The 12,752-nt window shown below is 45.4% G+C and overlaps 1 protein-coding gene across 8 annotated transcripts in view; it reads right to left on the bottom strand.

Annotated features, from left to right (window-relative positions):
- Positions 1-12,752, bottom strand: part of LOC138567574 (zinc finger protein 250-like) — a 312,546-nt gene that overhangs the window by 150,394 nt on the left and 149,400 nt on the right. For all 8 annotated transcript variants that reach the window (XM_069645935.1, XM_069645937.1, XM_069645931.1 and 5 more), the window contains exon 3: positions 4,078-4,204. In XM_069645935.1, coding sequence (XP_069502036.1) covers positions 4,078-4,204 — 127 coding nt within the window. The remainder of the gene's footprint in view (positions 1-4,077; positions 4,205-12,752) is intronic.

Below are 12,752 nucleotides of genomic sequence, written 5' to 3'. Positions count from 1 at the left end.
CTGCCATACCCCACCTCTGGGTAGGACTGGCTCTGATAACACTGTGGTAGGTCTCCCACCTCAGACTGAGAGGGGGCCCCGTCCCCTCTTGATAGGGTCATAGTCATATGATCAGGAACCTGTGTAATTGTTTGAAGCTTTTGATGGTACAGTCATGGGGGCTGGAGGTTTTCTTTTGGATTCAATGGAGTTGGTCCAGAGATATTGCTGTGGAAATGGGGGGGAAGCAGAATAGTGTGTTGTGGTAATCAAGCCTAGAGGGAATGGTTCTGATTAGAACTTCTCAGTGATGGGTCAGTAGGAACACAGTGATGTTTTTCATGAACTTGAGGTGGTAGTTGCATTTCCTGACAAATGTGCTGACTTTGCCAGTGAAGGGGGACAAGGTTTCTGGCAGAAGGCTTAGTAATAGATGAGCCAGTACTGGCAAGCATACTGAAGAAAGTGAACATCTGGTGAAAATCTACCAAGCATTGAAGAAACCAGAGGCTGCAAGAGAGCCTATGAAGAAGACACTGCAGAATCCAAACCCTGGAACAGGTCTTCAGAGCGCTGGTAAAAGCATGAAGACTAGAGAGTCCTTACTAAGCACCTTCCCAGAGCAATTTGTTTTTCTTTGCTTTCTTAAATGGGGCTGGACATTTAAGATTAGGTTTTGAAGACAGTCAAATTGTGGAACATTTTGTGTGTAAGCTTGGGGTAGCCTGGAGGCTGTGGATTCATTAAGATTAGCCCTTTCCAACTTTGTTAGCCACGCACATTGAACATTTTATTTAAACCAGAGTGCCCCACAGAGGGGCATGGAATTCAAAGACTACGTTTCGGAGCTTTTGTTCTTGGAACTATTGATACAGCAATAGATTTTGATGCCTGGATCAAACCCACAGTATGTTTTCCCATCTGGACACAGTTTACTTTAGAAAGGCCCTTATTTATAGTTCTTATCACAGTCTAGTCCCAATAGGCATTTGGCCCAATGTTTTCCCTGGAAAATGCCAGGATAAAGAATTACCAAAACTTACCCATTATTGTCTTGAGTCATTGCTCGGCCTAACCACAGTGGCTCAGCTCTTGCTAATATGATACGCAAAGCTCTGGTCCTTATAGGGGAACACTTGGGGAGGTCTCTACTTCTATGGGCAATGCTCCAATCTGGCACTAAAAAACATATTTGTTTGTGCAGTGTTTAGGTCCGGGCTGTTTTACGCAGGACAATTTATCATGGCTCTTGACGGTCACTGCAGACCAATTTTCTGTCTTGTTCGGAAAAACAGTGTTGCCAAAGTACAGCTAGGCAGCACTTTGCGCTCCTGCTATTTTGTGGGAAAAATGGGTTTCCTTCGGTTTGATTTTAACCAGGTTAAGAAGCATAAGGTGAAGAGTAAGTGTTTGCTCACCCTCTGTGCAATATGAATTGGGGTGTTATTTAGCCTTTATCTCATGCAGCCTTTTGCAATTTCATATATGGCCAAAATGAGTTTTAAAAAGGCACATCTGAAATTTGTTTGCATTTTGACTCACATCAGAAACATGAAGCCAGTGTATTTTCTCTTTGCCTGGATTAGAATATTATAGTTAACCTTAACGGGATCAACCCATGTTCAGTGGCATGGCCACACCGAAAGCTTGTTTGAATTAATGGCATCACTATTGGTTCTTCAGTCCAATCTTCTAATGGTGCAGGAGTGCTTTTGCACTGTTATTTATCTTAACTAAAATAAATGTCCTCCATGTGTAAACGGTAACACTTCTTATGGAAAGACCACCTTGAAATATTGCCTTTCTGCGCCATAAATGCAAAACAAAATTCTGTTGTGCAATATTGTTAAAAAGGTGAGACTTTATCCACAAAACAAAGACCACAGGACCTGTTTTTACACTTCCTGTGGTACGAGGGTGGGTGGAAGAAAATGCTCTACGATCGCTAGCACAGTGCACTGAAGTATGCAGTAATCATATCTGCTGGGCTAAGGGAACCACTACAAACCAAGTCCATGCCAGATTATTATCAGGGCAGACAGGAGCAGTACCAGAAACCCGCTGTCTGTGACGATAGGACTACTGCTCTGCAGGAGTAGTGGCTAAACTACCAATCAGCCCACCTCCCCACTGTACTAAAGCAGCAGTGATCCAAATTATAAAGGTGAAACAGGCACAGCCCAACAGGTATGCCTACTTCCCCTCTTTTCGTAGCGCAGGCAGAGGGCAGGCTATGTCTTCGGGATAGTGTTGCGTAGGGACAGGCTTCCAGTAGCTATGCTGAAATCAAGCAGATGTTGAGATGATCGAGTCAGCATAAAGTTGGTTTGAGGCATGGTCTCAATAGGAGTCAGTGTTCGAGACCGGCAAGTTGATGGCTTCCAATAGTTTGGCAGGTGAGTCGGTGACAAAACACGGATTCTAAAGAGTTGGGTCATCATTCGAGAAGGTGAGATTTGCCGCAGGTCAAGTCAAGCTGGAAATTGGGTTAATTCAGTGAGGTTGGCTGGAATGGGTCGAGCTGGCATCTGGTGGTTTATAGAACAGGTCAGCTATTCAAAGAACAGAATGACAAAATATATTTCCTCCCTTATAAAGGAAAGCTGCTACAGTAGATTGGTCCAAAAAAGGCCTGATGTCGGGGGTCTCAATCCAGACTGCTGTAACAAGTGCGCCTTGCATTCAGACAGCATACACAAGAGTGCTTTTTGTCTGCAGGTAGTGGAGGTGATCAGAAGACGTTGTAGAGATCCATAGCAGAAAACAAGATGGACAAATCCCTCTCCCGGTCTAACCTCTCCCTGGGAAACTCTACCTCCACCCCACCCCCCATGGTTGCTGACTTCAAAAGGACTCAAGTGATCCAAACCCCGATGTGAGAGTGGCTTTAAGTCGTGTCAGGACTGCTTTTGAAGTGCCAGGTCTCAGCCGCCCACCTGGGGAAGTTTCCCGTGCCCTGTGAGAAAGCTGTTGGCCTTCCTCAGGGAAATCAAAGACGCAACATTCTGACCAACTCCCCCACAGCTGTTGTGGAGACAGCCAAGCCAGACAGCTAATACACATCACCGCGGTCATGGTTAAGGCCCTGCTCAACCAACTGACAAAATGAGATCCCCAATGAATGTAGCTGTATAATTTTATGATCCTAGCAGCCACCATGCCACAATCCAAGCATGGCTTATTAAAAAAATGTTTTAAAAAAAGCGCTACCAGGCTACCTAGGATAAACAATTATGTTTTGAATCAGCAGTTGCAGAAGATTATAAAAAACATCTCTGCCATTTGCAACTTTGTGTTCCCGCAGTTGTCGGGAATAAAATGTCAGGAGGCTGACATAGCAAAGGCACATGAATGCCCTAGGCTTTTGCCATGGAGCTTCATGAAGTGGGTTTGATTAGTAGACCTCGCTTTAAGAAACCGAATTACCTGCATCATTTAATTCAATATAAATAAAAGAATCTTGGGCTATACCGGTTTCACCAGCTGGCATTCTGCTGCACGGTCTACACCAGATATCACAGAGTGACAGCAGCTAGATAGGCAGAGCTCAACCTGACCAAGCAGTCATGGGCTCTATGGACCATTTCGCTCCAACTTTTAAAATAGGTGGTGTCCTTGTAAAATAGGGTATTGGGGGGGAAAAAACAAGAAGGTTTGGTGGGTTAAGGAGTTTATTATTTTTTTTTTCAAACACAAGAATTTCCTTTAGCGTACGTTTTGGACAAGAACATATAAAGCAATGTTCTTTTACTTTCATTCTCTTTTCCTATTTTACCACCAGGTGTAAAGAGGCATGGTGGGTATAGTCTTGGCGAGAGGTTTAAGCCATTGTTCGAGAACATTCAGGAATTTTGGTAGTGCCGAGGGTATAAGCAGCATTGAAATAGAAAATGTAAGTCAATTCAGGGCCGGTCAAGGATTTCAGCCACCAAGCAAAATAGGATTTTGCTCCATCCCACCCAATTCACTAAACATTGTGCTTGTAGGTCTACCCTCTGCTTAGAAGATTCATTACATTTTCTCATGAAACGAAACAGCACATCCAGCTAGCAAGTACAATGATATTCTACAAGAGAAGGCAGAAAGCTTGATTTTTACCCAGTAATGGTTGAGCGATATTATGCTCCATGATCGAATGCTTTTCAAGCAATCCTTCAACCTCCTTCCATTCGTTCCACTCCTTCTTTGAGAAGAAGATGGCAGCATCGTCAAATGTTAGAAATTCCTGAAAAACAAGACAAAACAACTCAATGCTAGCAATTTGAACAGTAACTCCTACTCCGTTTCGTTCTTTTTTCTACCCCAGTCCCATTCTAAACAGCCAATGTTATGAGCTTCTATTTGAATATGGAATAACCCATGGTTCTTTTCTTTCATTCAAAGTTACGATAGTCTCCCTCATTTTAAACAAGTTACCTCAATCCCATTCTAACATATCCATGCTATTGCAGTTCCATCCGAACCGTAAAACTCCTGCAGACCGATTCTTAATAGGCAGTTGGTAACAATCACATTGCAACAGTAATTCATTGCTGAAAGGTGTCGGGTTCTGTGTTTGGCGTTACCCCCAAAAGGCCCACAGAGAACCAACAGCACACCACACTGAGGAGGAAAGAAACCCCTGGAGTGGAGCCGGTAGCCCCAGGGAAAGGAGAGCCCTCTGGGAAGAGGCAGCACACAGGATCATAAGGGAACAAACAAGAAAGGGGTGTGTGAGGGTGTGTGTGTGGGTGTGTGTTTGTGTGTAAGTAATAATAGGTACACGTTACTTAGGAGACTGGCATAATGAGGGTCCGATTCAAGAAAGTGAATCCACAGCCACCCACGGCAAGAGGATGCAGGGACAAGATGCAAGTTGTCCCGGATTACAGAAGACTATGTTCTTAGTGGGGCGGGGAATGGGGTGTTATTGGGGGAAGAAACAGAACGTGGAAGATTATTTGAGGGGTGTCCAGTTTAAGTCCAGGGGATTAGGGTGATGGTAGCTCCTGGGTTCAGGAGAGTAGGAGGGACAGAGCAAGGGCAAGAAAGTGCCCTGGGAACACAGCGCGATGAACAGCACCAGAGGCGTAAGAATCAATGTTGATGGGTGTTCTGAGGAAGGCACCTATATGCGCTGCGGTATGTGCTATCAGTGAGAGGATGATGGGATATGTAGTCTCCACTCACAGAAGCCATATGGCGTACAGGGTTTGGTGCACGTTCCTACTGGCACCTGACAGTGCCCCCCCAACCCCTGAAAAGAACCTGCTGGGGGATTGGGGGATTTGTGAGTCCAGACGATTAAAGCGAGAAACAAGGCGACATGCATGGATGTTGCTCGTGGGCTCCCAAGAATGGTCTTCTGGTCCGTAGCCTTTCCAATTCACCGGGTATTGCAACCTGGAATGAACCACACAGAAGTCAAAAATAGCATACACCTCATATTCAGGTAGTCCCTGTAAGTCAATAGGAGAGGGACAAGCAGGAGTATGTGTACCATGTACCCAGGGCTCGATCAGTGAAACGTGGAATACAGGGTGCACATTCCATTGTATGGGGCGTGTTCATGCCACAGCCACTTGGTTGAGAAGCAAAATAGCATAGAGACCAAGGTACCGTGCCATGTTTCTTAGAGCCTGGGATATGGAAGTGTTTCGTGGATAACCAGACTAGATCACCAGCATGATACATCAGGGACAACCGTCTGTGCCCGTCAGCATACAGTTTATAGGTCTGCTCCACATTGGACAGAGGACTCGGGACAGCGCTCGAAGTCTCTTTAATAATAATGTTCACATTGCTTTTAGCTGTGGGTACCACGGTAGCAGTGAGTAGGATTACGTGCAGAATACAAGGGTACGTGCCATAATTGGCATAAAAGACGGAATAATCTGTGGATGAATGTTTAGAATAGTTGTAGGCAAATTATGCCATTGGTAAAAGATGGACCCAGGATGTTAGACGTTGTGTGCAATAAAAACAACTCCAGTATTGTTCGAGCGTCTGATTTAACTTCTCCGTCTGATCATCAGACTGTGGGTGATAACTAGAGGACGGGCCCAATTCTATGCATAAAAGGGGCGTGAAAGGTTTCCAATATTTAGATGGGAATTGGGAGGTGCCTGTCCAAAACCAGCACGGAATGTAGCCCAGAGATGGAAAATGGAGGCTAACATTAAGGATGCTAGCTTAGAGGAAGTGGGCACCATGTCACAAGGAATGACGTGTGCCATCTTAGTCCGGAAATCAACCACAACTAGGATATCGGAATGCCCATGATCCAACGATAATTCCATTATGAAATCGAAACAGGGTGTGTTCCAAGGTTCTGTCGGATTTGAGAGTAGGGGTTACACTGCACTAGACCTTTTATGACTGGATTTTGTTCATACCGCACAGCATAGGGCTGGCTGATATATTAAGTTTTGGAGATCTATAGTGATTTATTTTTAATATCGACAGAGGATGAGACAATGTCATTAACGTTGATAGATATGTATATATACATACACACATTATTACATATACTACAATTTTTATTTACATTTTTACATTTACACAGCTATGTGTATTATCAAACAGGAAGAGGAACCCTGTATTTGCACTTTATTTTGTTCAATGACTTATAAATAAAAGGTGTTTGACACATCTTGCATGTAGTTGGCAGCTTACAACTCCGTATTTAAACCCACAAACAATATTGAGATGCATCTCTTATATCGCCATTCAGCCCAAAAATATAGAGATATGATTGTTGGTCCATATCACCCAGCCCTATGCACAGGTATGGATGTAGGGCACATCCTCTGAGGACAGACCACCAACGTTGTAGTAGATCGGTAGTCTTGTTAAGACTGAAGTGACCAGTGGTCCGGTCATCATGGCAACACTTAATTGCCATTTGGCATGTGTCCCCATCAGGGAGATGAAGTAATCCATGCATGTACTGAAGTGCCCCCACCTTTTATAATAAGGATGCAGCCTGATCCACAATTAGGCGATCTCTGTACTGTTAGGTTGTCGAAGAAGGAAGCCAACACAAAGGTGGCATGGTGGTGGTTATAGACTTATTTTCAGTACCAAAACCTATCGAACCCTATCTCTATGAGGGGCTCCCCTGCCTCAAAACTAATGCTAAAGGGCCACTCAGAATGTCTGTCAAAATAAACTCCACAGTCCTGTGTCACAACTTACTTCTATCCCACAAGGCTCCATCCTCTCCCCATTGATCTTCAATATATACATGGAGCAGCTGGGAGCCCTCCTAGCCACACACAACATCCACAAATACACAGACACACTCCTATACCTCAAGACCGACATCCATATGCTCAGAACCTGCCTCTCGCTGATCCAGTCTTGGATCTCCAGTGCATACTTTAAGTTCAACCCCTCCAAGACCAAATTCCTAACACCACCAACACCCAGACATGGACTCCAAGGGCTTCACACCCAAGCTTATCTCCTGCACCAAGTCACTTGGGTTCCACATCGACAAACACCTCTACTTCAAGACACACATAACAAAGAGAACTTTGACAGCTTGGTATCGGCTCTCCCTCCTGCGAAAGGTCAAGGCGTTCCTCCCTCTGGACAGCTTTAGATACACCATTCAAGCCCTGGTCCTAACCCACCTGGATCAGGGCAATGCACACCTCGAAGGCCTCCCATCATCCTCCCTTGTGCCTCTGAGAAACGTCCTACATGCGGCTGCATGCCTCATCAAGAGTTTATGCAGCTATGACCACATCACCCGGCCCTCATCGACCATCACTGACTCCCAATGCATGCATGCATGCATGCGTGAATCACCTTCAAGTCTTGCTGCATCATCTATAAGGCAGTCGCCCTAAAGTCACCAAGCTACTTCGCGGACAAACTCTGCATCTCCGGCAGAAGCCAGGACACGTGCAGACTTGAAATCCGCTGCTGCAAAAATGAAAGGACCAGAAAACGAGCCTTCTCTACATACGCACTAAGACTATTGAACCGCCTCCCCATCAGCATCAGACTCGCCCCAGGCTCCTTCAATTCAGAAAAGAACTCAAGACCTACCTCCTCAAGGAGTCTCTCCTCCTTAACTAGGCCATCGCGTCGCCCCTCGCGCCACCCGCCTCGCTAGAGGTCGCCTGCCCCTCTGCTCCCCGCCACCTGGTACAGCTGTCCCCCTCTGTTTCCTAACTGCCCCCCGCTGTCCATCTGTTCTGTTATTACCACTGAAAAGCACTCTGTTATGCATCTGTAATGTTATACACCTCTGTAAATCACTCCGCCATATATCTGTATTGGTGTATACCTCTGTAAAGCGCTCTTACTTTTCGAAGCTTAGTCCCGGCTCAATAAATACCATACTAATATCCCTCACACTATAACTAAAGGATAAACTAACAGAAGGTTCCTTCTTTAGGCTCTCTTGCATTGAACATGTCAGGGGGAATGCCTCCCTGCCCCAGGCTTGCAGGTTTCACAAAGCCTTTATACAAGGTTTGCCTCCACGAGCATGACTCCCTTCTCCTAGTGTCTCAAGCACAACTCCCAATTTGAGACCAGGAAAGTGCTGCCCTTCTCCTGGTATTGCTTGGCACAGTTCACAACAAGGCCAAGGGATTGGCTCCCTTCCCCTAGCATCTTTAACACCACTCCTGGTTTGGTATGAGAAGGACTCCCTTCTCCTGGTATGGTTTGGCACAGTTCTTTCTTACCATTTTCAGCTTGATGTACCCTTTGTGTCAGAAGTAGCCCATGTGTTGAATGCTTTGTGTTCCGAGCACGAAAAAGCATTTGCACACCCGGCCAGGAAGCAGGATGTGGAAGAGTCAGAATGTGGATATGTCAATCTCCTCCATTATCTCATACCACGCTAATGACGATGAGCATTGGATCTGGTGAACAGCCATGATTTAAGTCGATTTAACGTGTTGCTGCTGGGTGTGCTTACACACACGCCCGACCATTTACACAACACACCTTTGATCACATACTCTCTGCCTACTTTATTCAGGGAATTCAACAGGATCGCTTGTACCGTACCTAGGATCCGAGGGACAGCTAGGCCGATTATGGTCAAGTATGTCAGATGGGCGTAGCACAGGGGAACAAAGGATTATCTTGCTGAGTAACGATACGAAATGTCACACGACTATCCATTGCACATAATGTTACAGGTTCAACGTCTAAAGGATGGATGAACAGAATGGGTAGGGAAGTGGCAGAAAATGAGGTTCCTTACATCAAGGATTCCCCATATATGATTGGTCCTTGCAACCCTGTTCGCCAACGCCACTGCCAGGTGTGCACTATGTTTGTAGTAATAAGGCATACAAGAGACTTCCAGTATTATGGAAAGGGCACTGTAATTTGGCTACCACCATACAATGGGTAGGGATTATTAACAGGACGGGTTCAGAATCAGAGGTGGGAAGAAAGAAGGATGATCAATACATCTACCAGTGAGGAGTTCCTAGCGGATATACACATATGGGGGGTGGGGCTTAGTGAACCGGGGTGTACGTATAGAGTTTCCATGGGCAAGGTTGGCACATCTTGAAAGAGCTATACTGAATATATTCATCATTGTAGAACGTATGGCGAATGAAACGGTAGATGCACTGCCCTTGTTGAATGAGGAACAGAAATCAATGGCACAGTTGTGTAGCACAGGGCGGCTCTGGACATGATTCTAATCGAGAAAGGGGCTTACGTGCAGCACTCAACCAAACTTGTTGACTTCTGGTCGATCACAGTGGGGAAATAGAGAAGAAAGTTAGCAAGATACACAAGCTGGCAAGCCAACTACACCATGCGTCGATGACATTCGGTGGCACAGAGGGTGCCTCATGGCGGTCGACATTCTTGAACATGCTCCCAGGAATAGGACACACCATCACATCTACTTCCTCTTATCCGCTTCTCGGAAAACCTAATGTGATGCTGATAATGTATAAATATTGCATCCATGCTATAATAAAGTACTCCTGTGACCCTGCCTCTGCATAAGTCTGGTTACGTTGATTCTAACACTTAGCCACTCTGGTGGGGTTCCAGAGCATTCTCTTGTGGTTAGTGGTTTTCTCTTTCCCATACACTCTCAGTATTTGCTTGCGGGTCCCGGACCCTTCCCTGGTTATAGCAAGTAGCAGGCTTCCCACTACTGGAGGCGAGTGAGAGCTTTGTGAACCAGTCTGCCTTCTACTGTTGTGTCCGCTATGGTCTCCCGTACCTCCCGTTACCATGTGTGGGATTGTGCTACGTCACTGGGACTTCTTGGACCGAAGGTCTTCTCTCCGGCTGTGCTGGTTCACTGCCGTGACTCCATCGGCTGCATTGTACTTCTTGCATCTGTTCCGTGGCTGCGCTGTCTTGTTGCCTGGGTTCACTCCTGCAGAACCCATGCAGGGCTCCCATGACACCTCCCTGGTGTCTTCTTCCCTCTGGTCATTCGGCAGCCCCTAGATCTCTTGCACTGGTTCACCTGCACACCTGCTGCCAGACCCACCGGGGTTTGACAAGGCCAAGCTGGTTACAACTGGGCTTTACACATTTGATAGTTCTTGTTTCTTTTTATACATTGTATAGAGTTCCTCCCATACAGATTGTAAAAGTTCTTTGTTTTTGTTAAGAACCGACTCCTTATGCCTCATCTGGGCCACCTTGTACCAGTACAAGCACAGCCAATGACCTTCATGTCTCCTCTGTTCTTCCTAGTACTTATGGCTTGAGGTTTATTTCTGGTATGGCAACAGTGGAGGGGTTGACTTTCAATAAAGTGGTTCTGAACAGTGGGAAGGGCTAGGGAATGTTGGGGAGTGAAAACATCCAATGGGCTTCACCCCAGGTGATTGTCCTTGCCCCCAGAGGGGGACTATTGGGTAGCGGCTGCACCCTTCTAGTGTCATGGGAAAGGGCTCTTCCTTGGGAACAAGTGACGACATCTCATGAATCGTCACAGTACCTATTGTTTAAATTGTTTCACGAATCGACTGGGAGCAGAACAAACAACCCGCTGAATGCCAGTTTTCCATTTTACTCTTGATCGTGGCATCTGGATAAGGCATCTGATTTAGTGTGAACAGACCCAGGGTGAAAAGTGACCACAAATCATTGGACGAGAAGAGCAGATGACACCTAACTTTGCGAGTATTGGAACAACGGGCAGAGTGTAATGAAAGCTTCCTGTGGTTGGTGTATACAGAAACACGATAAGCACCCTGTAAATATAGACTCCATTGTTCGAAAGCTAGCTTAATACCAAACAATTTGTTGTCTGCGATAGTATAGTTTATTTCCATGGAACAGAGTTTGCGGGAGACAAACACCAGATGGTGTAATTACCCAGTGTCAACTCACCTTTGGGACAGTATGGCTCCCACAGCTTCATGGGAGGTACCTCCACGACAAAGGATTTTTATCTTCCGGTGTGCCAATACCGGAGTAGATGTGAATGCCACTTTGAAGTTAGTGATGGCTTCTTGAGGTCTGGGAGACCATTCGTAAGTAATTGACGTTTTAGCAACACAAGTCAGAAGTTCACCAAGGGCAGAAAAGTCTCAGTAGCATCTCCAAAGTTAGAGATCCCCTGTATTGTCTTCCTAATTATAAGAGAAAGACAGTCCATTATGGATTTCACCTTTCTGTTATCGATGCAAACCCCTCGAGAACTCCGCATGTACGCCAAAAACTCGATCGAGGACACACGAAATGTGCATTTTTGCAGTCAAGAATAGAGGCAGTGTTTAGGCAAGCTATCAAGGACAGTATGCACCTGATGTATATGGGTGACTGAGGGAGAATTCTCAGAAATGTGCCAATTCCCTCCACCTTAGAGACCCCCAGCAACTTTGCTGGATTTTGAGGACTGAGCGAGACCCTTTTTCCCCACTCTCTCATGTATTTTACAGTGATTTTTAACACTGTTTCTTTTGGTTGTTCCATAGGCATCATCTTTTACATTGTGTCACAGTGCCTTCAGTGCAGACACACAGGGAAGTCCTTCAGATTTCCCAAAGGTTTAAATACCTTCTCTTGGATAAACTACTGGTTCCAAGACCAGTAAAGTGAAATTGACTTTACTTACATTTCTAACTTTCTAGACCCAGCAAACACTATCTTACACTAGGGTGCTGGAGGAGTTACCTAGTATCCCCATTGTCTAGCTTCTCATGTAATATTTTTTATGTTACCCTTTGCTCACTGAATGGCTAGTGGCAGTGGTTTAATTTTAACTACCGTGGTGTGTGTGGGCATATTGACCCACTCAACGGCAAGCTGCATTTGTGCAGAAACAAACACAAAAGGGTTGCGCTGGCTCCTGCGAGCGCCATGGCTCAAAACTGCGTTTTGCAAGTTACAGCAACAAAAATGGCTGCACCATCCTGCCAAGCACCCATCCGGCAGGATGGAACCAGGGGGGACATTAAAGGAGATTGCCAGTGGGTTCCCACATAAACAAAAGGAAGAAAGTGGAAAAAGCAGTGTTGCTTTGCTGCAAAAGCCAAAATATCCATTGAAAAGAAACCCTTTTTCACCTTTAAAAAAAAATGCTGCTGTGACTCGGATTCCCTCTGTTCCTTAAAGACACTCTGATTAATAAGCGATACCAAGCCCTGTGCGTTTCACTGTGCCTCAGCAAAACCAGGCATGATTCTGAAATGACAAACCCAGTCAAAAAAAAAATTTAAAAAAAAAACCTTACTTTTACTCACACGGTAAACGCTGTCATTTTCTTTGCAAAAGTATCCAAAACTCAGCTGTTCAGAGAGTGACTAACTAGTTGAGCCATGCCTGCTTCAAAG

The sequence above is a fragment of the Ambystoma mexicanum genome, chromosome 2p, assembly GCF_040938575.1.
Source record: "Ambystoma mexicanum isolate Mex_15411 chromosome 2p, UKY_AmexF1_1, whole genome shotgun sequence".
Classification (NCBI taxonomy): Eukaryota; Metazoa; Chordata; class Amphibia; order Caudata; family Ambystomatidae; genus Ambystoma; species Ambystoma mexicanum.
The sequence above is the reverse complement of the archived record's forward strand: the minus strand, read 5'-3'. Positions and strand labels throughout refer to the sequence as shown.